The sequence below is a fragment of the Penicillium concentricum genome (assembly GCF_028827145.1).
Source record: "Penicillium concentricum strain IBT 3081 chromosome Unknown utg000006l_segment0_segment0, whole genome shotgun sequence".
In the NCBI taxonomy this organism is placed as follows: domain Eukaryota; kingdom Fungi; phylum Ascomycota; class Eurotiomycetes; order Eurotiales; family Aspergillaceae; genus Penicillium; species Penicillium concentricum.
The window spans coordinates 436388-460737 of NW_026622759.1; the positions used below are offsets into that span (position 1 = coordinate 436388).

At 48.0% G+C, this 24350-nt stretch overlaps 9 protein-coding genes across 9 annotated transcripts; 5 read left to right on the forward strand and 4 right to left on the reverse strand.

Annotated features, from left to right (window-relative positions):
- Positions 1–552: 552 nt before the first annotated feature.
- N7517_010356 (WD40 repeat domain-containing protein) lies at positions 553–1865 on the forward strand (the record flags this gene model as incomplete). Its single annotated transcript, XM_056728079.1, has 5 exons — positions 553–690; positions 762–807; positions 863–943; positions 1007–1762; positions 1813–1865. 5 exons carry the CDS (start codon positions 553–555, stop codon positions 1863–1865), a joined length of 1074 nt encoding a protein of 357 aa, XP_056573894.1.
- A 1947-nt stretch (positions 1866–3812) lies between these two features.
- On the forward strand, positions 3813–8622 carry N7517_010357 (glycoside hydrolase family 47 protein; the record flags this gene model as incomplete). Its single annotated transcript, XM_056728080.1, has 6 exons — positions 3813–4058; positions 4134–4345; positions 5298–5315; positions 5383–5744; positions 5809–6350; positions 6403–8622. 6 exons carry the CDS (start codon positions 3813–3815, stop codon positions 8620–8622), a joined length of 3600 nt encoding a protein of 1199 aa, XP_056573895.1.
- Positions 8623–8827: 205 nt separating this feature from the next.
- On the reverse strand, positions 8828–9823 carry N7517_010358 (uncharacterized protein; the record flags this gene model as incomplete). Its single annotated transcript, XM_056728081.1, has 1 exon — positions 8828–9823. One exon carries the CDS (start codon positions 9821–9823, stop codon positions 8828–8830), a length of 996 nt encoding a protein of 331 aa, XP_056573896.1.
- Positions 9824–11730: 1907 nt separating this feature from the next.
- Positions 11731–12444, forward strand: N7517_010359 (gamma-glutamylcyclotransferase family protein; the record flags this gene model as incomplete). Its single annotated transcript, XM_056728082.1, has 1 exon — positions 11731–12444. One exon carries the CDS (start codon positions 11731–11733, stop codon positions 12442–12444), a length of 714 nt encoding a protein of 237 aa, XP_056573897.1.
- Positions 12445–12810: 366 nt separating this feature from the next.
- On the reverse strand, positions 12811–13470 carry N7517_010360 (adenine phosphoribosyltransferase APT1; the record flags this gene model as incomplete). The annotated part of the gene is made up of 2 exons (XM_056728083.1): positions 12811–12956; positions 13008–13470. 2 exons carry the CDS (start codon positions 13468–13470, stop codon positions 12811–12813), a joined length of 609 nt encoding a protein of 202 aa, XP_056573898.1.
- Positions 13471–15315: 1845 nt separating this feature from the next.
- On the forward strand, positions 15316–17204 carry N7517_010361 (uncharacterized protein; the record flags this gene model as incomplete). Its single annotated transcript, XM_056728084.1, has 2 exons — positions 15316–15471; positions 15657–17204. 2 exons carry the CDS (start codon positions 15316–15318, stop codon positions 17202–17204), a joined length of 1704 nt encoding a protein of 567 aa, XP_056573899.1.
- A 360-nt stretch (positions 17205–17564) lies between these two features.
- On the forward strand, positions 17565–18315 carry N7517_010362 (YjgF/Yer057p/UK114 family; the record flags this gene model as incomplete). Its single annotated transcript, XM_056728085.1, has 4 exons — positions 17565–17610; positions 17711–17724; positions 17884–18057; positions 18169–18315. The coding sequence occupies 4 exons, from the start codon at positions 17565–17567 to the stop codon at positions 18313–18315; spliced, it is 381 nt and encodes a 126-aa protein (XP_056573900.1).
- Positions 18316–18673: 358 nt separating this feature from the next.
- N7517_010363 (C2 domain protein) lies at positions 18674–22894 on the reverse strand (the record flags this gene model as incomplete). Its single annotated transcript, XM_056728086.1, has 4 exons — positions 18674–20158; positions 20209–20677; positions 20733–20918; positions 20973–22894. The coding sequence occupies 4 exons, from the start codon at positions 22892–22894 to the stop codon at positions 18674–18676; spliced, it is 4062 nt and encodes a 1353-aa protein (XP_056573901.1).
- A 756-nt stretch (positions 22895–23650) lies between these two features.
- On the reverse strand, positions 23651–24248 carry N7517_010364 (uncharacterized protein; the record flags this gene model as incomplete). The annotated part of the gene is made up of 3 exons (XM_056728087.1): positions 23651–23680; positions 23747–24058; positions 24126–24248. 3 exons carry the CDS (start codon positions 24246–24248, stop codon positions 23651–23653), a joined length of 465 nt encoding a protein of 154 aa, XP_056573902.1.
- Between the last annotated feature and the right edge of the window lie 102 nt (positions 24249–24350).

Here is a 24350-nt window from a genome sequence, read left to right on the forward strand (position 1 = left end):
ATGTGACAGTCAACTGTTGATCAGGGTGATTGTGGGGAGTCCGTTGGAGTTGCTGATTGTACACAGTACTACGGCCGACGAGACCGACCATGCTGGACTTTGATTTTATTGGTTGTTTGTATTTGCCGCCTTGTTCTCCGCCTTTCAATTAATATGTATAGATGTATTTTATATCATATACAAGCTTCCTCTACAAATTGCTCCATCTTGTCTCTCTCTACACGTGTATCTCTGTATACTTCCAAAGATATTTAGGTATATATCTACCAACTCTCTATTTGATTAAAAAAAGAAAAGGTGTGGTAGTTGGTGAGTGGGGTAAACCACCATATTATTTTCTGCCAAACAAAAATAACCCAATACGATCAAGTCTCGATGGTCGCTTTCGTCAACCGGACACAGCCCGCTCACCGCCGAGCCCGAGCCTAGGTGGGATTATCGTTCTTCCCGCTTCCCTGAACTTTTGCTCTCCACTACTTTCGCCCTCAGTCGCGATTGGTCACCAATCAACTCTTTTACTTCTCCAAATTCACCGAGGTGCTTGCTGTGACAATGTCTGGTGAAAAGCGCCCTGCTCCCGAGGGCTTTGGGACCTCACACCAGCTCGTGGTCAAGCGGAACAAGGCCGCCGAAAACGCAGGAACCGAACTTGTGAAGGGCTCCTCCCAAAATGGAGCTCTTATTCAATCTGTACGCGCCAGGCTTGCTCTCGAAGCTCAAGCGGCTTTCACGGGATACGGCCAGCTAATTTGAGTCTACAGGTTCCTCGCACAAGTGGTTTGGATGCTCCTATCATGGAGCTCACAGGTGAGACTGTCGCCAATTCGTCGCTATACACGCGCTAATAGAAAGAATCTACTAGGTCACTCTGGTGAAGTCTTTGCAGTTCGATTTGACCCTACTGCGCAACATATCGCATCTGGATCCATGGATCGTTCCATTTGTATGTCTCGTCTTTATCCGGGAATGCGGCCGAATATGTTACTGATCGAGATTTATTGAATAGTACTGTGGAATACATATGGACAATGTGAAAATTACGGCCAATTGACAGGTCACCGAGGAGCTGTGTTGGATATTCAGTGGTCACGCGATTCGCGGGCGCTGTTCTCCGCGTCCGCAGACATGACCCTCGGAAGCTGGGATGTCGAGACCGGAGAACGAGTACGCCGCCACGTGGGCCACGAGGAAATCATCAACTGCCTCGATATCAGCAAAAGAGGACAAGAGCTTCTGGTCAGTGGTAGTGATGATGGCTGTATTGGCATCTGGGATCCTCGGCAGAAGGATGCTCTGGATTACCTCCAAACCGAACTCCCCATCACCGCAGTGGCATTGTCCGAAGCGGGTAACGAAATCTACAGTGGAGGTATTGACAATACAATCCACGCCTGGGATCTTCGAAAGAAGGCCATAGTCTACTCCATGGCTGGACACACAGATACCATCACCTCGCTAGAAATCTCGCCAGACTCACAGACTTTGCTATCGAACTCTCATGACTCTACTGTTCGCACATGGGACATTCGTCCCTTCGCCCCTACCAACCGGCAAGTGAAGACCTACGATGGCGCTCCTGTCGGACTGGAGAAGAACCTCATCCGTGCCAGCTGGGATCCCAAGGGCGAGAAGATTGCTGCAGGCAGTGGCGACCGAAGTGTGGTTGTTTGGGATGTCAAGACTGGGAAATTGCTGTACAAGCTTCCCGGTCACAAGGGTACTGTCAATGACGTGCGCTTCTCTCCCAATGATGAGCCAATCAGTGAGTATAATACCCTCTTTGCAAGCAACCCCTTGCTAACATTGTCATAGTCGTTTCTTGTTCCTCCGATCGGAACCTGGTGCTTGGAGAGCTGGGCAAATAAGCATAAAGATAGGTATTAATGTTTTAATGAAGATCAGCGGGCGTCAAATTCATTTTTTCAAACATGCCATGTGCATCCCCGATCTGGACGCTTGTGTTAAAGTCAGAGAGCATTTGGCTTCCAGTCGCGACCTGTCCGGCTATATATCCGGATTTATGAATTGTACAATAACTAAATTTCAAAGTAATCCTTTGGATATTTCTACAGTCTTGGCTTCTGTGCGTTGACCTCGGATGTAGAGCTTAAATAATATGAATATCCAGCTAGGGATAATACTAGGAATTGGACTACTATCCCTTTTCAGATGTATTTTCCAACAAGAGTATAGGGCCGCGTATGCGGCCTCGTGTAATTTTTTTAGTAGTCTCAGATATTCTGTTTACAACATAGATGTCTTCTAAGATATTTTCTTCCCAAGTAGACAGAAAAAGACGAGAACAAATACTTTGTGTTTTAAAACTTTTTCTATGTATAACCTTTGATAAGAGTAGAATCTAGTGAAAAACGCCTGAGCGGGAAGTACAGGTAGACTACAGTACATCCATGGTTCTCTGGACTGTCCGCCCTTCAACTTCCTAAATTCTTCCTCTTTAACTGCAACTACTTTTCATCGGTATCATGGCTCAGCCTTGTGATCGCATCCCAATACAAGACCCAATACAAGATGGCCACAATATCCTCCACGACCCCGGAGAAGTTACCCCTTCGCATCTCACTCCGTCAGAGGTCGAAAAATGGTCCAAGCGACTGGATAATTGCAATTTGGCCTCATTTCCTCTCTCGGTCTCTTGTAAGGTATAATATACACGCGACTGGACTCCCTTGCTAACTCTCTAGTAATTGTCCTCGCCTCCGCAGGACGTGACGCCGCATTATGGACCATGGTAGGAATTCTCACCCCGTTGGTGATCTTTCAAGTCTATTGTTGGTGGCGCCGTTGGTCTGCTTCCAGGATTGCTAGCACTAGTTAGGGGTAAAGGGAGAGACACAAAGGCTACTGCGGACCTGGGGATGATGTAGGACTTGGACAGTCGAAATATCTAGCTAGTTCGTATTAAAGACCTGTGGATGGAATCATTGGCGAACTGTAAATTCTAGCGAAAAGCGTAGTTCCTAGTCGACTTTTACAACAGAGTCCATGGAGTAGACCCTAAACAAAATAGATGGCGGCATATATATGAGTGAATCTCTAAATTGTAGATGCAAGGACTCTACCCTTTCTCTTCAACTTCGTCTTGACTACTTCGACTTCTTTATTTTATCCGTCACACCCATCATGACTTGCTATCACATCCGAGTACAAGATGAACGCACATCACGAACCGCCGTTGCAAGCCTGAAGAAACTAACCTTTGCATCTCTCCCCAAACATTTAACCAGAGTCAGAAAAAGGTGCACACACTGTATGAACTACAGTGCAGCCCTAATGGTGTTCTTGATCTCTATTAAACATCATTACAAGCATGCTACTTGAAGTCCTCGTTACTAACCCCATCGTAGCAAGTATTTCAACCATAGTATCAATCATCGGGGGCCCCAGTGCTGCAATGGCAACGATGATGGTCATCCCAATCTCCTTTTTCGTCTGATGAAGATATTGTGAATACCGTCGTGGATTTGCTTGCTGGTACTGAGAATATGAGGAGGGAAAAGACCGCATGTTTACGATATTGCCTACGCCTCTCATTATGGTAAATACATTTGCTGCAATTCAATCACTCTTTCTCTTCTACAGTGCTTTTGATTTCTTCACAGTCTAGACTAAAGTAAATAATACATACATTTGTATATATGCTATGTGCTACTAGTACATACCTAGATAAGCAATACTTAGGTCACCTTCCTCAGACATGAAGTATTTAACTTCCCGGGCAGGAGCAACTCTTGACCATATTCCTTTTTGAACTCATTTTCTTTTCTTTCTCAACTCAACTCAGATCTTACAAGATGTCTACTCCAAGATTTACGCTCGGGGTCCCCTACTACTCTCAGATGGAGTTCGTCACCGAGACCATCGTCACGTCCCGCCAGCTTTACCTCGTCCGCAATGTCGAGCCACAATCTGAAAAGTGGTACTGGCGCGGTAATACATGCTTTCTCGTCATCATGGCAATTGATTACATCCGTGGGTCTTGCATTGAATGCTGCAGCCTATGCGAGCTGCTTGAGAGCTTCATTACTAACCGCTGCAACGTAGGTCAGATGGTCCACAGCCCCAGCACCCGCTTTACCCTGCTACTTCTCCAAGTTTCCTTGCTATTTCTATAGATTTACTGCCTAGCCAGAGCGATTGTGGCTTTCTGGCGCGAACTCGGGAATCGGAAAGACCCTGGATACAATGTCTTCGCCGGACCTGCATACACAGTCACCCTACCACCAGTGGATCGTGATCTGAACGTTGATGGACAATTCGAGAATTCTGATGATGCCCACATTTTCGAGTATAGAGAGAAGTTCTCTTTTGACGAATACGAGGAATGGTCAGTTATGAGAACTCTGTGTTTCCAATGCATCTTCTATTACTGACGTATGATCTTACAGTTTCATTTTCCAATATTTATTGTTGAGTGTTAAGCATGGAATATCCATGGATATTTGAGGCGTCTGTTTATAATATGCTTTGATCCATATATCCATATGGCATGGGCGAGTTGGATTTGATGAGAGATAGCGAAAATGTTAGTCTCGAAGTGGCCTCTCATACTTTTTTTATTTTCAATCTCAAGTGTACCTGTTGTCTTCTTAGGGTATATCCATAGGTCCTAGCTGAAAGAACAGAAGAGATACAAATATCTTAAGCTTTATGCCCTTCGATCCCAAGATATCATGTCTGGAGTTCATGTAGTTTAAGGCTTTTCGCATATGATACTATCCCTGGATAGTTTTCTATAGCTAAGTGTCTAGTCATGTTGAGTTGCATCTGAGTATTGTCGATTCCAACGTTTACAGGCCAAGGATGATCCTATCGGATATATCGACGCATAGTTCGTATACAGCCAAAATAGCTATTTTTGATCACATTCATATCGCATTTTACCCAATAGACCATGTATATGTGTGTCGTGAAATTTACTATTTAGAACAAATAGTAAAGTACCTATAAGGGCTAAAATCAAATAAATATCTCAAGCCTATTAAGTTGTATCTTAGTATAGGGATGATGCAATAAGCGGGCCAAAAAAAAGATTCCCCAGAGGCTTATCTGGCCGAATCCCCCGAACTTCCCACTCCACAAGCCCGAGGGCCGTTCATCCCATTCAAACTGTCTCTTCTCAGAGGTCTTAAATAAAAGGCCATCTGGCGCCCATGACCCCTACGGCGAGATCTGCTCGAAGCGCACGCGACGGAGGTAATGTTCAGCCTCCGCTCCGCCTGGATGGTGGTTTGGGCCATCTTGTTATGGCTCACCGTTGTTCATGGCATGCGAGACAGCCAAGTCAAAGAACTAAGGTATAGCTACCCCCTGTTTCTCTTCAAAAAAGTCCAAATCAACTAATGCACCCCTGTCCTCCTTCAGACAAGAAACTGAGCGCATGTTCTTCCATGGCTTCGAGAACTACCTCCACTACGCGTTCCCCGAAGACGAATTACGTGCCCTGACATGCGGCCCTCTTGTTCGCGACGAGAAGAATCCGGAGAATAATGATGTGCTGGGGAATTATTCTCTGACCTTGATTGACAGCTTATCGACCTTGGCCATCCTGTCCTCGAGCCCGGACAGTGGGGAGCGAGCCTTGGCGCATTTCCAGGACGGTGTGGAAAGCTTTGTTAGGCTGTATGGCGATGGCTCGAATGGCCCTGCTGGTCAGGGTGAGAGGTCGCGGGGATTTGATCTGGATAGCAAGGTACAATTGTTTGAAACTGTGATCCGGGGACTGGGTATGGTTTCTTCTCATTCATGGCTTAACGATCTATCACATGTCCTACTGCTAACGTGTTTTAGGTGGATTGCTCAGCGCCCATCTTTTCGCCGTCGGCGAGCTACCCATCACCGGATATGAGCCATCGGAACGGGACGCTGCCTTCGCTAGCGCATGGGATAAAAGTACGTTTATGAAAAGTGACCACGGCATTCGATGGGGCAATGGCTTTGTCTATGATGGCCAACTGCTTCGACTTGCGGTAGATCTGGCCAACCGTTTGCTCCCCGCATTCTATACAGAGACTGGCCTCCCTTACCCTCGGGTCAACCTGCGCCACGGGATCCCATTCTACGAGAATGCGCCTTTAAATCCCAACGTTCGAGATGCTGATGGCAAGCGCAAATCCAAAAACGCGGCATCTGAGCCCGCTGAGACGTGTAGCGCTGGTGCGGGCAGTCTAGTCCTTGAGCTGACGGTTTTGAGCCGACTCACTGGTGATGGGCGGTATGAAGACTTGGGTAAGAGGGCATTTTGGGCAGTCTGGAACCGGCGGAGTGACATCGGACTGCTTGGATTTGGCATTGATGTTGAGTCAGGGAAATGGGTCGGACCATGGGCCGGGGTAAGCAGGATTTTAATGTTGATGAGTACAAGCATAGACTAATTTTCAGCAGATCGGCGCCGGCATTGACAGCTTCTACGAGTATGCCGTCAAAGCCTATATTCTCCTGTCCGAGGGCGAGCGTCTGTCTTTCAACTCCAGCAGCCCTTGGGCAGCATTGGACTCATACTATGCTCCTCTTGCGGACTACCAGCATACCGCTGAGGCCTTCCGGCAAGTTTGGGAAGAATCGCATACCGCGATCAATCGCCACCTATTCCGAGGCGAAGGTTATCAACATCCCCATCTTATTGTAGGAGATGTGATCACCGGTGCCACACGAGCTTTCTGGATCGATAGCCTGAGCGCTTTCTATCCGGGAGTTCTTGCCCTGGATGGAAAGCTAGATGAAGCTATCCAGATTCATCTGCTGACTACCGCCATCTGGACACGTTACTCGGGCATTCCCGAGCGTTGGAATGTAGCTACTGGTGACATCGACAACGGTATGCCGTGGTACGGAGGTCGGCCCGAGTTCATCGAATCCAACTACTACATCTATCGGGCAACTCAAGATCCATGGTATCTACATGTCGGAGAGATGGTTCTCAGCGACCTCAAGCGGCGTTGCTGGACCAAGTGTGGCTGGGCTGGCATTCGGAATGTTCTGACTGGCGAGCTCATTGACCGGATGGAGAGTTTCTTTATTGGAGAAACTGCCAAATACCTTTATCTTCTGTTTGACCAGGACCATCCATTGAACACCATCGATGCCCCCTGGGTTTTCAACACCGAAGGCCATCCTCTCGTCATCCCGAGAAAAACAGCATCCGCGCATCGCCAAAAGCACACCCCGCCTCAGGGTCAAAACGTTGCTGAGGGAATATGTCAAATCATTCCCTCTCCGTTCTTCGGCGTGTCTTCCACTGCGTCCCGTTCGGACATATTCCATGCTGCCACCTTGGCACGCCTGGATCTGATGCCTGATCGAGGGGTGGCCGCGAGTCCTATTCTAGAAGACTCGCCTGGACATCAAAGTGTGTTTATGTCTGACCTTACATCACCAACCAATTACACATTCTACCCGTGGACACTGCCACCTCAGCTGGTCCCATTCGACGCCACCAGCGCACCCATGGCCGTTCGTCCCACGCTCGATATCTCATTCCCGTCACTTCCAGGTGGCGTGAACATGGGACCTGGAGCGCTGGAACGTGTCCGAGACGGGGTACTTGTAAAAACGATTGGAGGACTCCGGTTGAGTATGGTTCAGGATGTACGGTTGGACACCCCAACGCCCACAGCTGGGGAGGAAGACGGTTACCGGGTGCAGGTTATCAACAATGTGCCATTAGGCAAAGATGAGAAGGTATATCTCTCTCGCCAAATCACATTTGATGTCGTCGATCCGTATGATCCGAACTTCACCCGTGTTCGCGACAATGCCATGCTTGACCTCGTCATTGACGTTCTCCCAGAACCCTCTCGCCGACGTAATGACTCGGCTCATTCACGAGATGAGCAACCTCAACCAGAAAATCCTCACCCGCCAGAGCCCCGTCTCGGAGGCCACAGCCCCGCCTCTTCTGTCGACGATGCCGCAATTGTTGACTCCCCAGACTCAACCGTAAGAGCCATGCTATCGTCTCTGGTGAACTCGGTGTCGTCTTTGCTTCACAGCGAGCCGACCGAACCTGCTCCACTCAGGTTGAGTCTCCCTGCTGCTATCTCCACAGGCATTGGGGCCAGTCCGCTTCCGGATATTGAAGATGCAGTCACTTTGTCCTTGCTCGGCGGCCCATCTAAAGACCGCCTGTCGTGGTCAAGTATATACTTTGCCGGCGAGCTCTGCAACGAGGGAATCCTCCGTGAGGTCGCTCATACCCACGAAGTTCTGGTTATCAAACGTGGCGGCTGCACCTTCTCGGAAAAGCTCCGCAATATCCCCGCATACCGACCAGCGCGATCCACGCTGAAGCTAATCATCGTCGTGTCATACGACGAAATGCCACCACCCGGCTTTCACGGGCAGAAGAAAGAGTCAGCAAACCAACCCGGGTCTCGCTCCGCGCTCGCCGCTGTCCGCGCCGAGTCCACTCTCATCCGTCCACATCTCGACGAAGCCCAAATGACACCCAGTGGCATCCCACGAAATTACCTCATCAGCATGGTCATGGTTGGTGGCGGAGATGAAACATACGAGCTCCTGCGCCATGCAAATGGCATCGGAGTCAAGAGACGATATAGCATGCGCTCTCGCGGCGTCCCAATCACGAATTTACACATTGTTTGAAATATCCACACAGATATAATATACCCTTTTGGAAGATTGTCGGATCATTTGTGGCGCGCCTGTTTTTATGTTTCGCATATGTACATAGGTTTAGACTTGAATATAGTCCAAACACCAGCTAGTAATTGAACTGGATTTATTTGAGAATCTACATTCACCATCTAAACTATCTCTATATACAACCCGCATCCCTCAAAACCTCAGCTCAAAGCCTCGACTTATTCTCCATCTCAATCTGAACCTTCCTCCAAGACTCAGACCCCCTCCTAGCCGCTATCTCAGGACTAACTCTCCCATCTCTCATTCTCCGGTCAAAAACCTCCATAGAAACCCACCCTTCAAACCCAACCTCAACAATCCACGCCCTGGCAATCTCTACAACAGGCAAATACGCCCCAAACTCAACCTCCAACGGAAAAGGCCTGGCATGCTTCGACCAAGTAAACTCCTTCGCCTCACCCGACAACGCCCACGGATGCACCAACGAATAAGGCGTCTCAAAGCGCTCCGCATCAGAAAGCTGTACATAGAAAATCTTCTCCCGCGGACAATCCCGCACAAACCTCATCAGCGAATCCCGCAGCTTCATCTCGGCATCCATTTGCAATCCCGTTGGAGAAGCATTATCCCCCCACAACCGCGTCCCTTCATGGAATGTATCCATACATAGTCCGAAATTTGGACGGTCAACCCGTTGCACAATTGACAGGGCGCTTTCCCAGGTTGAGCAGTTTGTTCCCCATGACAAGGGTTCGTAGGCGATTGATACTATTGGCTTTATGGAGCTGGCTAGGTCGGCTAGCTGCTGGAGGTCGGATATGATTATTTTTTCATCGCGGGAGCAGTCTGCAGTGAAGATTGATGGAACTTGGAGGTATGGTGCGTGTAGTAGACGGGCTATTTCAAGCCAGTGCTGGGCGAGGGCAAGTCTTTCTTTGAGGGGGGTTGTTGAGCCTTCGTAGTTTTCGAAGGGGGCTAGAGAGAGGACTTGGAGCTTTGTTTCCAGGCAGAGGGTGTGGATCTTTTGGGCTCCGGCGTGGATGGAGATGTTTTGGGTTTGGCTGTAGATGAGAAGGTCGTTATAGACTATTTCGATTCCTGCGATGCCGGCTTGGGCTGCGGCGCGGATTTTGTGGTCGAGAGTATGGCCTGGGTATTGGCTTAGGGAGATGCTGGCGATTGCTAGTTTGTTGGGTGCCATTTTGGATATTCTTTTACAAATATTCAATCCTCAACTTCCTTGATATATGAAAAAGCGGAACTCGGTTTCCGATGATCTACAAACCCCCACAATTGGCAGTCTATGAGTATATCGGTCATTGATGACCGAGAAGTTACTCGCAGGGGTTCTCGAAACTAGGAGATATTCAAAGAGGTAAATGTCTTTAAATTTCCTATAGACACATTCCACATAGCATAGTGAACATAGCCACAGATTCATCAATTCTATCAGTCTCATATAACCAATCATATCCATTACAAGTTCAATAGTCATTTCAATTGTTCTTCCATCCAGACTCCCAGTTTCGAATACCTAAATTTCTCAGTAACCTTGAACAACTGAGGCTCTGTCGTCTCCGTCACCTTTTCCCACGCAGAGTAATCCAATCCCGCAAAGTCTTAGGTGTCGTGGCTGTGTTATTAGAGAGGGAAGTTTTATAGGTGCACTGCTAAATAAAATCCTTCCCGATCTAGATGCGGCTACGTCGCCAGTAACTAGATTTCAAAATACAGTATCTCTGCCTTCTCAACGAATGATTAGGCATAGTGAATATATTCAGACCCTATTTAAGATATTACCCTGATTTATCGATACTTGGAAAACTTCATCGGAACAGTATGTTATATACCAAGGACCTTACTACTCACTATATAATCGAAAATCTCTAGACTCGTTTCGGTGGCCTTCTAGTATACGGGAACTTAGCCTTGACTTCTACTATGAGCCTAAAGAGAATTATCCTATTTTAAAGGAAACGCAGACCTAAGTTTATACTTAGGGCAACTAACGGGAATAGTTCTTTTCCAATATGTGTTAGGATAAGAAGTCCTTCGATGATAGACAACTCCCGAGTTCCTTTGGCCACATTTAACTTACACGCCTGTGAACTAGCCTCGTGTAAGTATAATCCTATTGGACTAAACATGTAGAGAATCCCAATGCGAGTCTATATATAGTAAGTTGACGTGAGAGTATTTGAGAGTATTCCCGGGATTAGCGATCTAGAATGTCTGAACAGAGAGGTCCGTGACGGCTATTTTCGCTATAAAAGATCTAGCCCACACCCTCATGAGCCCTATTCTTGATTGGCTCGGGGAATTGAGAAACTAATATGGGCATAGTACCGGCCATATCCAGCGGGGAAGTACGCATTAGCGTGTCCTTCATTTGTTTTATTGGAGTATGAAGTAGCTCGTGGCGTGTTCATCTCCAGGCACGGCCCGACTCAATGTCGCTCGGGCCTTCAAAGCTGTGTAGTTTCATTTCTTTTTCATAAACCGTGTGGATACCAACTATAATACCTTCATTTCCTAAAAAGCATTCCCCCCGAACAGTATAGTACCCTAGATCACCTATTTTACCCCGGTGATGCTATTGGCTATACTGTCAATACGAGCAACCCTGCACTTCTCGGCGTTTTCACTATTGTGGCCATTAGTATTATCGGGCTCAGCTTGATTGTTCTCAAGATGACAAAGAGTATATCGCGAGTAGATAAGAGTCTGGTAGGATGAACAGAGCTCGTGGGAAATGGACTCTTTTCTCGTTAAATTAGGCCATGTTAGGCCGTATATAACTAAGAGAGCGCAGCGGCTTGGATATGGCTAACGGGCCAGTATAGAGAGCTATAGAGTGAATTTGAGGACCTTGGGATAAGATAATTCTGGCTCACTAATAATTAAGGTATTTGTTTGTTTTAATGGCTTTCTACTTCTGATCAAGTATTCAAGAGGCTTCATTTCCAATATAACTAATAATAAAAAAGAAAACAAATGTAGAACTTGACGGTAAGGCGCAATTGGAGCTTGGCTTCTACATACTTCCACTCTTGACTCATTCACTTCTTTCTCTTCCTCACCTAAATTCTTCCATAACCCATCTCCGAAATGCTCTCCATCTCAGCCCTCGAACCAGCAGAAAGACACACCAAACCCCTCCCAACACCCACCCCACCAACCACAAAACCACCCCAATATGCAAAATATCTCTACTTCGCCTATGGCTCCAACCTCTCCCCAGCCCAAATGAAATCCCGCTGTCGCATAAACCCCACCCACTCCGCCACCCCACTAGCAATCGCAACCCTCCCACACTGGCGCTGGCTAATCTGTGAGGCGGGCTACGCAAACGTCCTCCCACGACCGGGTCTGCGCGTCGCAAATCAAGACTCTGAGACTGCGCATCATATTCCCGTTTCCGGAGCTGAAGACGCGGTCTACGGTGTTCTTTACCAGATGGACGTTGGTGACGAAAAGATTCTGGATGGTTATGAGGGGGTTGATACATGTGCCGCTGGTGCGAAGGATAGCGATGGTGTTCCCGTTTCTGTTAGACCTAGGGTGCAGGGAAATGGGTCTTATAATAAGTGGTTTGTTGAGGCGGATGTTGTGAAGTGGTTGGATGGGGAGGGAGTGAGGGGGCTTGAGGATAAGGGAAAGGTGCCAGTTTTGGTTTATGTTGATGAGAACTGTATTAAGCTTGCTGGGCCCAAGTTTGAGTATATTGCGAGAATGAATCGGGCTATTCGGGAGTCTGTAGATTTGGGGGTTCCTATGGAATGGGTGGAGGAGGTTATGAGGAAGTTCATTCCTAAAGAGTAAAACCTTCTAGATTTGAGATTGATAAGTTTTGAAAGTATATCATTGGTCCGGCTCAATTGCTATAAAAAAAAAAAAAAGCTACTCTATTCAAATATGATTAACCAGTCTATACACATATCAAGTTGCATTGATAAAAGCTAGTTGTCTATATTGGATATTATCCGGCGAGCAGCTCTGCAGCTGTGGTGCCGTCGACCAGCGAAACGAGGCTCCCAGACTCGAAGTTCGAGTAAATTGTTTTGAGGCCCGGAAGGAGCGGGTGACGCTCACCGCAATATCGGGTGTGATCGGACTTTTGAAAGGATGGGGTCATTATAATCGGCAGTTGAGATCGTCGCAGGAAGAATATTTTTGGGAAGTGTGTAATTAAGCTTGGCCAGATAGGAGAGTGTAAACCGGCGCGGGGAGCTTGTCGCGTCCGTGAAGGAACTCAAGCTCGAGGAGGAAGATGAAGCCGAGGAGTTCGCCGCCCATTTTCTGGATCAGCTCACCACCAGCCTTGGCAGAGCCACCTAAAAAATAGTTAGTAGATGAAGTATCCGGGGGAGATTCGTATCACATACCAGTAGCAATAATATCATCAATAACAAGGACCTTCTGGCCGGGCTTGATGGAATCAGACTGCATCTGGAAGAAATCCTGACCATACTCCTTCTCGTAGCCCTGGGTCTCGCAAGGACCGGGAAGCTTGCCCTGCTTGCGCACGGGGACGAAGCTGGCACCCAGACGCAGCGCCAGACTGGGACCCATCAAGAAGCCACGGGCCTCGAGGCCGACAATGACATCGGGCTTCTGGTCGTAGTTGGCGGTAACGTGAAGTTCCAAAGAGCGGATCAGGGCCTCGTGCAAACTAGGATCGGCGAAAATAGGCAGGATATCCTCGAACAAAATTCCCGGAGAGGGGAAATCCGGGAACTGGCGCAGGGCGCCACGCAGTCTTACCTTAAGACTGGCGAGTTCGGCGGCGCTGGTGGCATCGGAGGCGGGGAGTCCGACTTTGGAGGCATCTGGGAGAGTGGAGGACATGATGAGGAAGAGAAGAGAATAAAGAGGGGGGGGGGCTTAGAAGTAAAGTAAAAACTAGAAAATCTTTAAGGAGGGGAAAAAAAATAGGGAGGGTAAAATTACAGATAAGCAGATAATCGGGTTTTTTGCCCCTCAGGTCTAGATTGTTACATGTTTTTTATTTTTATATATATATATATATAGTACTATATATGTATATGTATATATATGTTATTTCATTGTATATTGTATTAATATGTATATTACAGTCATTATATGTTCTCAGATATAAGAGTACAAACCAGATTAAAATACTAAACTATCACGCAATTGCATATTCTTCTAGAACACATGCAAAACTATACTAGTTTACTATGCTTACTATACTCGTACAGAGTAGTTCCTAGATATGACCCAACCAGGTTACGATCTGCGAGACCCTAATTGATTAGCCCCGTAAACTAAAGTGCTCAGTCCCCTCATCGTCAGGAGGAATTGTGTTCCAAACTGATACCAGTCATCCCTTACACTGTGTTCCAGGTTCCCCAGAAGCCTAGACCGTTGGACTGAAATCCGGAGTTTTATGGTTACTTTAGAGGTCCAGGGAGGTCCAGGCAGAACCCGACTAGAGACTATCAAGGTATCTTCATAAATGACTCACCCTGGGTTTTTGCCTAGACCGGGGATTGAGAAGGTGGCATTGGATCAGACCATCTCAACACCCTGTAGACTTGACACATCGTACAGCCATTACACCTATCCCCGGCCAATAGAATGTCTCAAGCCACGACGTGATCTGAAACTCATCACAGTGGCTTTACAGAATACATGCGTGCTGCATACCGGGATGTCTGTTGTGCAGATAGTGGGGGGAAATTACTCCCTTTGTACTCCGTAATCGCATACTGATCCGTGATCCGCTGGGGCTAGAAAAGAAAAAGGGAACAAAAGTACGAGGGAAAAAAAAGCCCCTTGTACGAAAACAATATAGATCCAACAAAAATAAAGCAAAAAAAAAAAGAAATCTCAGGTTTGGTTTTTAGGAATAGCCGAACGCGGGGGTCGAACCCGCAGCCTTAAGATTAAGAGTCTTACGCTCTACCGATTGAGCTAGCCCGGCTGGGCTGTTGAAAGAGGTTGCGATATAGTGCTAGATAGGCTTAAACCAAGTGAACGTGTGAAACTAGGGGTTGGATTAAGCTTAGATTGTTGTTTATAATATGCTACACCTGTTTTTGCTGCTTTTATATCCCAATGTCTTCATTATTGATGTTCTTTTTCATGACATATCCTCTCCCTGGAGTGCCCACTGCAATATATATATATATATCCATACTAGCCTCCAATCGACGAGCGTTGGTTTTAGGAACTGGTAAACACACCCGCTGGAATTACACCATATATCACACGGGAACCAGAATAGATACTGAAAAGCAAATAAAATAATGATCTGTCATTTGAAGTAATTCCCTTGGATACTTCTGAGGTGGGCAGGTAGGCAGGTTGACTGTACTGATTCATTGTCTCACAATTATACTTCACTAGACACTATAAACCCCCACTATACATGCTACTAATACACTGTAACATGCATGTACTTGCATCTAGTCACTCCATTCAAGGTAAAGAAGGTAGATCAATGTACATGTACATTGAAGTATACTCGACCTCGGCCCAAGCCTAAAGTGGGATAGGTCATCACATGACCAGCACAGACCACCTCGCTTCAAGTTTTTCCGGCCACCCCGTCGCTATAAATCCGCCTGTTTTCCTCTTTTTCATCTCTCATGCTTTTGAAGTTTGAGCCTCCACAGGCCACTTCCATATCAGATTAATTCCTTCTGATACCTTGTAATACATTTCCTTATGTCACCTGCCATGATTGCTGAGATGCAGCCGGATCTGCATCATGATCAGCTCGAGGCCGTGGGCAAAGCCTTCGATGCGCTCCTACTAACCGTGTACCAGCTGACTCACAGACAAAATGAGCTGTTACAGCACATGGATAATGTCTTCAAAGAGGTAAATACACCCCTTTTCTCTCCTTTCTGCTTCCGCATCCTGGTCTCGCATGACGAAGAAAAGCTCTAGATCAGGAGTCACTTTTGTGGCGATGACGGATTAACATGTATTATCTGATTGAGACCATGACTGCCTTGCTGTTATGCATTTGACAAGATGAACATTGCTAACTTTGTATCTTGCAGTACACAGATGTGATAGAAATTCTGCCTCCTCAAGATAGACATCATGCACAGGACGTTCAATCCAAGCTGTTTGCTCAGCAGGAAGAATATCGTCAGGGCCTCGTACACAGCAAGCCTCGAGTGGCGGAACAACCGTTGAATTCCATGGATGTAATCAAGACCCTCGTTGCACATCAAAATGTAGACGAAAATACTTTCTCGGCCATCAAAAATGGAGTCAAAGGGTGCAAAGCTCTGCTCCGCTCTCAAGATAGCCTCTCCCAAATATCCTCCAACTCGTGCATACTCGCGCAAGCACCGGCTCCAGCAATCGCGCTGGAGAAGGACTTCACAACGAATGGCACCCAGGGATATCTGCAATGCCCCTTTTCCAAACCGAATAAGATGAAGAGCACAAATGGCAGCGAGGCCCTTAGTGGGCAGGACTCTGCGCCGAAGATCCAGATCGAAGCCACCTGCGGCCACGAGCATCTGGACCCTATCAAGGCTGAACAAGACGAACGACGCTCTAGCCACACCCCATCGGCCCCGTCATCAAAAGGAGGATGCCCCGTCTCCCGATGCCCGATCCGATTCCTCGATCAACACTCCCCCGAAGAAATTGCCGAATACGTCGAACGACACAAACATGAGATCCCCCGCAGCCACGCAATTTGCGTCAAGCGTTATCAACGAAACCCGCAGGACATGAGGCATCTGGACGCCAAATACGGTGGCCTGACCAGCATGATCGCTGGCTTAGGTGTTAAGCACCAAGCTTTCCTACCTGACCGTCAGACCAACGGCGAAGGTCACTCCTCGCATTCTGCGTCGACCGAACGTGTTGAGAAATGGGCCGACAACGTGGACCCCAACACCCCCATCGCCGAGATCGAGGAGAAGAACGAGGAGGATAAGAATGAGGATGACAACCGCCAGAGTCACTTTGACCGTCCCCTCCGTGAAGTCCGCGTGGGTGAATCCCCAAGCAGGCCTTGGGGCATTTCAGTGCCCGTCACACATCTACCTCCCGCCTCAACGCCGTTCTCTGGTTCAGCGTCTATCACCACATCCCTCGATCCTCAAGCCGACAAACCCGATAAACCCACCAATGCCAAGGTCCTTGATGCTAAGCCTGCCGGCGGTTGTCCATTCGGCCACGGCAAACCAAAGCCCGAAACACAAACATCTGGCAGTGGTGAAAGGCCCGAGGACAAAAATGTTGCTCCGCCAGAGAAATCTGGTTGTCCATTCGGCCACAAACCAAAAGCCGAAGTTGCAAAACCTGAAACCGAGGCTCCCTGGAGTGGTGATTGGCCTAAAACCTGGCCCAAGGAGCAGGCCGTCACAGATCAAGTCACAGATCAAGTCACAAATCAACCACCTGCCCCCGAGGCTGCTCGTGCTCCAACTGCCCCTGTGAGTGAGGACTCGACTACGAAACCTGACATCCCCTCAACATTCGAAATCCCCTCCCATATCACCTTCAATGGCCCCGTCTTCTTCGGGTACTCCGCGGAGGAGACTGTCAACCTATTACAGCAGCTCGGCAACCTGGGCAAATCATGACCGCGAAGAATTATCTCTTGTATAGTATGTTTATGGAAGGCGCAGGGCTCTTAACGCATCACGACGAAACGACTTAATTTCTTTCTTTAGCAAGCATTGTCATTGTAGTCCAATTGAATCCTGCTTTTAATACAATTCTAAATTCCAATATAAGAGCTCCAATTATAATTACAAGGTCCATATTAAATAAAGGAATGACTTCATCGGGGAGCATCGTCGCTCTCCGAGGGAAACTCGCGCAGAGCGGGGCACCTTATCACCTTCCTATATTAACCTCTCTTCTCGATGTTGCGTACTACTCCTCGTCTTCTATCTCTATCTCGAATCCTCCGTCCTTCAATCCCATTCCCTTCTCCCATAATGTCTGCCAACATGTCCATCATCTCCGCCAAGGATGCCTGCCCTCGTAAGTCAAGTCCATGGTCCCTTGCTTTCTAGAGAAAGCAGACTCAATTCCAGAAAATGAATCAAAACAAAGAGCAATAGCTAACTCGCTTCTCCTGTAGCTGCCGGCCCTTACGTACGTCGTCTTTCCCTCCATCTGCAGTTGCAGCTCCATCTCCATCTACCTCAAGAGCTACCCCGCCTCACCGGACCATTCCACTCCAATCCACCAGCACCATTCCACACAGCTACACATGTTGTATAGACTATAAACCATCTAACAAATCAATTACAGTCCCAGGCCATCCGCGCCAACGGCCAGATCTTCGTCTCCGGTCAGATCCCCGCCGACGCCTCCGCCAACTTGATCGAGGGCAACATCGGCGCCAAGACACAGGTTTGCTGCGATAACATCAAGGCTATCCTGACCGCCGCTGGTTCTAGCGTGGACAAGATCGTCAAGGTTAACGTATGTGTTTCCCCCCAGCTTTTAGTATTGTGGTGTTTCTGGTTTCGGCTTTGCCAGGGAAAAGTATACACAACAAGCTTTGAGGACGCTTTGCTGATATTTCTTTCTTAGGTCTTCCTGACTGATATGGCCAACTTCGCCGAGATGAACGCTACTTACGAGAAGTTCTTCGTTCACAAGCCTGCTCGTAGCTGTGTTGCTGTTCACCAGCTGCCAAAGGGTGTGCCCGTTGAGATTGAGTGCATTGCTCTGGAGTAGATTATTTAATCTTCTATTCGAGTCAATGAAAACAATATAAAAAACAGTTTAGAATAAGAATGAGATTGAATTCGATCGAATTATGTTGCACAAATCCACGGGGAAATCTTTCTTCATCTTGATTATTTCCATTTCCGATCTCGTTTCTCTCGAGGAACATACACGCGCGAGTACAAGCAGATGCCAAATTGGGAATCATAAGAGTCAAGGGTTCATGCATAATGAGACAGAATGTAAGAGACGAAGGAAATAGAGAAGAAGAAAAAAACACAACATCGCTGGCTTGATGTATAAGGAAAATAGGAAGTATAACAGTGAAAGGGTAAGACAGAAGACAGCTTACTAGACGGGTGCAAATTCACCTTCCGCGGGGAATGATACCGCTCATGCGGCTTCCAGCACCGGCCATTAAGCTCTGCTTCACGATAGCATCGGCGGCAGCAGCAGCGGCAAGTCTTTCCTTCTGGCGGCTACGATCACGGAGATAGCCGGCAGCTTCGGGGCGCATGCGGAGAATGCGTAGGATCATGTCGTCGTTAGGATCAGCCTGCGCCTCCCGTCGCTTCTCTTCCTTGGCCTTCTTCATAGTGCCTAGGTTGCGGGAAAGCATGATGCTCTTGGCGCGATGGGCAGCAGGAAGACCCAAGCCGCCGTAGCCGGCACCTGTGGCGCCAAGGTGGGCAGGCGCGGAAGTGCGATTGCGGTTGGCTTGTTGGCGGTGGACAGTCGCCGAGGCCATGCGTTCGGAGGTGCGAATGAGGTGCTCCGTTGGTTCGAAGTAAAAGAAATTCAGAGACTGAATTTCATGATATTTGGGTGATTTCAGGATATCGATTGGGACGCCGTTTGCTTCGCCGGTTTCGTCGTCAACCGCATGGAAGAAGTTCAATAGTAGCACGAGCCAGCGCGATACGATGTCGACTTCTTGGATTGTTAATGGCTTCTGATGGGATGGCTTATCCGACAGAGGTGGTACGAGGAGACTCTCGATGGTGGCAAGCACTTCCTTCCATAGGCGAGCCATCACCATCTTCATGGCTTCCGGGGTGAGAGTTTTGTTCATGATGGCGAAGTTATCATTGAAGTAATTGAATAGAGGAGTCAGTGCATTTTCAACGTCTGCCGGGGTGGGTCCGGCAGGAGCTGGCTGTGCTCGGTTGCGGTTCAAGAAACTCGAGACACTAGACATACTGAGTCCGCGAGACAGAAGAGATTTCAGTGTTCGCCGGGAAAGACAGTGACTGATGTATGCTGAAAGTTTCTCTGTGATCTTTCGAGTCATATCCCTTTCCGTTCGTTTGAGTGTACGGAAAGCCTTGCCGAAGTAGAACTGGATGTCATCTCGCTCTCCTTCCATACTAACTCGGAGCAGAAGCCGACCCTGGGTATCCAGGTCGAGCCAATACTCTCTTGGCAAAAAGTCACTGAAGTGCACAGGATCCAACTTGATTGACGTGCGACCAACGTAGTCGTGGTCGCCCACTGCATCCCAGTCCCAGATGGTAGCGATGATATTCAGAGGGCCCTGCGTAGTGAGATCCACTGCATCCTCCCATCGGGGATTAAGATTATTGTAGATGATGCGGGTTTTGGCGATTCGTTTCTGATATTCATCTGTCAAGACGACATAGGGATCGCTGCCACCACCAATGTCGCATGCTTTCAAGTCCTCTGCCTCCACTACCTTGATTGTAAAGACATAGGTGGTAGACTTGCGGACCTTCTTGAGCTGCGGTGGAGTATTTCTTGCAATGACTTCTGCGCACGCGTCGACATTGATGTCATGTTCGAGTTTGTCGAGTTGAGTAAGTGCGTACTCAATATTGTTCAGTTTCACTAGGGACTGTGGAAAATGTTAGTCGTAATATTTACCCAGTTGGGATAAGAACATACCTCTGACGAGAATTGGAATGGCTCGATTTTGTCCTTGTTTGTCCAAGTGTCTTTGGCGAACTGCATCAGTTTTTCCTGGGTGGTTTGATTCAAAGCTGCTTCCTGCTCGGGAGTGAGACGATCCATCTCCCGCGTGAACATCTTCTCCAAGGAGTCACAGTACGTTGCCACACCTTTCCCGATTGAATTAGAGAGATGTGTCATGAACTTCGCATATTGAAGATCATCGTCCCACTCCAGTTGTACCATATTTTCAACAACTTGGTTGAAAGATCGGAAAATGTCAATGACTGACACACTATGACGATCGTCTTCAGGCGCGAGATCTGTCGTTCCATCTGCACGAACGGCGAATGCATCTTGCCTTGTAGCTTGGCTGACCCAATCCATGACCTTTTGATCAGTTAGACGAAGCCATCTCCAGACGAAGTCCTGAAGGAGATCCTCCACATGGAATGGGAATTGAGCACTAAATTGAGTCAGCTAATTCCATAGGGACAGCAGGGAAGTCCAACAGAGCTTACTCCTCATGGGTGTTATGGAACAACCGTCTGACAGTGGCGAGCCGCTTATATAGGTCGAAGCCATCTTCAATAGCGATCTCCTCGCCCCTCGCTTTTGCCTGCTCGATAATCCTGATGACCATTTCATGTGCATCCTCGGCGAACATAGGGAGTACATTGTGGCACAGGGTGGTATAGGGGTTAACACTATTTGTAAGTTAGAGACTGATTATCCAGACAGACAAGAAAGGAAGAACCCACCCCATAATCTCCGGGTTATTTCGGTAACGTTTCTGGATCTTCAGCGCAAGCTTTGAGATTGCATCTCCAAGCTGAATGACATGATCGGGATCCCAAGCCTCTTGTTCCATGGGAATTAGCTGGCTAAGAAGGGTTTGATACTTTGTTGTTGCTTTTTGGGCAAGTCCCTCTTGCACATACGTGCTGAATCGATCGATGTCTTCAGGATCCTCAATGTAATTGGGATCCATTTGGACGTGGGTCTCAAGAATGTACATAACTGGACCGAGTGGGCGTGGCTTTGCCTCAAAGCAGTCCATCATAGCCTCATATAGCTCTCGAAGCAAAGCCTCATGAAGTTTGGACAGCAGCATTTGCATCGTTTGATGATCCTGTACGGTCCATCGTCGCCGATCAAAGACTGCGGAAGCCACAAAGCTACTGCGCTTGCGGTTCTCGCCCGAAGGCATTTCTTTCACAAAAGTAAATGCCGAGTCAAGGGTAGTAAGATCAATTTCATTGTCGACAAATTTAGCTTGAGCTACCTCAAGGAACAACACGACACGGGAGAAGGTGGGAATCCGCCAGCGGAGACATATCTCATTAAGCATTTCCGTGGACTGCTTTGAGAGCAGTTTCATTGAAGGCACGTCAGATGTGGCCTGCGAAGCTTCAAGTTCCCGGTCCCGTAGATCATGGGTCAAGGTCTGGGACAGGATGAATTTGTACAAAGACCTAGGGTCAGACGGTATGAATGTGTATGTATCGGATTCATCTGACTCTTCTAGAGAAAGACCACTTAAATCAACAGGCTGATCAATGACATAAGATGTTCTGTCAGTCCGACCAGACGATGTCCTTGACAAGTCGGGGTTCTCGTGGGGACTCGAATTGAACTGGGGGAGAGACCCGGGGGTGCCTTTGGCCAATTCGGGGTTGGATTGCATGATTGCGAGCATCAGCTGTGAGAGATCAGGACCTTCGCTCTTTTTCCAGCCATCATAACCCTCGTCCGACTCAAAATCATCTCTTGACAAGGTTTTGTGTGTCTGGAGGTTCAGATGGGCTTGATAGGTCTTTAGGTCCTGCAGAGCGGCCTTTTCGGTCCAGGTGGACTTGTGTTTTTCAATTTCAGACTGTGCTTGGGATGTGGTCTTCCCAAAGATCTTGGCGACATGTTGCACCAGGGGCATATCCCTCACATCATAACTCAAGACGCCAATACTCTCCGTCGCAGACGTAGGCCCGTTCGTTTGCATGAGGTCCTGATCTTGTAGGAGAAGCTTGTTTTCTAGCACTGTCAATCGATTGGCCAACTCTGGGCGGTCCTTGGACCACTCGTGATCTTTCAGGGTGAGCGCAAGGAGTCGGACAAAAAGGGCAACGTGCCGATCCACCATGAGCTTCCAGCTGTCATCGTCGTGCTCTTTGCCCTTGCCCATCTCTTTGACTGCGTTGGAGTAGAAAATCAAGAGTAGATCTTCAGCCCGTCGGTCCTTCTCCATGCGTTTTCGGAACGAGTCCTCCTTGAGAACGTTAAGGAAGACAGCGAATGTGCGCACCACCAGGTGATCTTGGTATTCTTTCCTTTTCTCCCTTCCCATCAACACACCCGTCAACCGCTTCTCCAACTCGGACAAGAAGCCATGGGGAACCCTGGTGCTTTTGGAGTCCCTGACCAAGGAGAAATCGCTCATTAAATCATGAATGGAGGTGGATGATCGTTTTGGTCGCGCCGGCGCGACGGGGGCATTTTGGATGCGACGAGAGCGAGGGTGGAGGAGATACGCAAGGTAGGCGACCCGAATGGCATGACTGTATGCCACGTTGGCGTTTAGAGGGCGGCGGCGCGATATAGAGGAGTTGCGCGAATGGCGACCCTCATTTTGGAGGCTGTTAATCCGTCGGTTGACTCCTCGGGATTGGCTAGATGCTGTCGACATGGAGTTCTCAATTAAATTCGTGCAATGTTTGGAGACAGATAGCGCGGGACCATGGAGAAAGTTGGGGGAAACACCCAGCACCCAAAAGAAGTGTTTCAAAAGACTTTTTTTTTTTCTTTCAGTCTGAAGTGGAAGTTATAAAGCTGGAGGGGTGAATTTGTTTATTGAAGGGGGAGAAGGGGGGGAGGTGAAACAAAAAGCTGCCGAACCAACTGACGTATGGGCGCCCTGTCTAAAAACAATGCTATCGTCTGACTCTATGAGTTGTCACTATAAGTCTTTTTTTTAAAAAAATTCTTCTTTTCCTTCTATATACAAGTGCCTATTGCATATTGCTTATCTAAGGAGTCATGATCCTTGTTCTCCCTGTAAATCTGCAAGGGTTTTGTTATTTGGGATGATCAAGGACATCAAGGACATCAAGTCAGAGGTTAGTTAAAATACATCTCGGAAGAGATCTAGAAGAATCCTTAAAAGGCATATAGAAAGACAAACCAAAAAGAGATGGTATTATCTCAGGTACTCCGTATAATGTCCATAATATCAAATGGATCAATACCATATATCACATGGCACATACGACAAACATAAAAGGAGTTTTTAATCCAAATTCATTCCGAGCATGCGAGCATGCGGTCGGGCTTTTTCGGGTTTTGATGAAACATAGGACTGGCGAATCGACCACCAGTCCCCAAAGACGCCGAATATAGAAAATCGTACTGGTATTTACACAAACAAAAAGAAACCAGATGTTAATCACCACTTGTCCTCACCGGACTTGCGAGCCTAAAGCAGATAGTTAGCTCTTTACCCCTGTAGGATGTTCTTGTGACTGTCATGCCCAATACATACCGGCAAAGCATTGGGACCTCCCAACTCCTTCTCCAGACCATCGACGTAGGTCTTGGGAGCACTCGGCTTGTCAGGGTAGTTGAGGCTGACAACGCCAACCAGGCCAAGGAAAGCAACGACGAAGCATCCGAGGTGGAAGAAACCCTTGCCAGCCGTGACGTGGGTATATTGCTCGGGACTGAAGACACCGAGGATTTCGTTATCCTCGTGCACAGGCTCGCCAAAGTTGCGCTTCTCTTGCGCATCCCACCAGCCACCGTGAGGGTCTCTGTGTGCCCGCTTCACTCGGGGAGGGTTGGGGTAGTTGTTGTTCTGTCTCGGGGGTTAGGTCCCGGGTGCCAAGTAGGGGGACGGCATCTGTGCCATATGGATGCTATACCTGTAGAGGATCATCGACCTCAGCAGCACGGAGAGCTGGGATCTGGGAGAAGGAAGCGCGGGGAGCAATGGCTCGGGCGGCGACCTGGGGCAGGCGCCGGGCCAAGATCCGTTGAGACAGCATCTGGGAGGAATTGAAGGTCAGAAAGGGCTGGATAGTATTTGAAGATAAGATTGAGTTAAATAAAGGGACTCACAGTTATGCTGAAAGACAAGCAGCAAATGA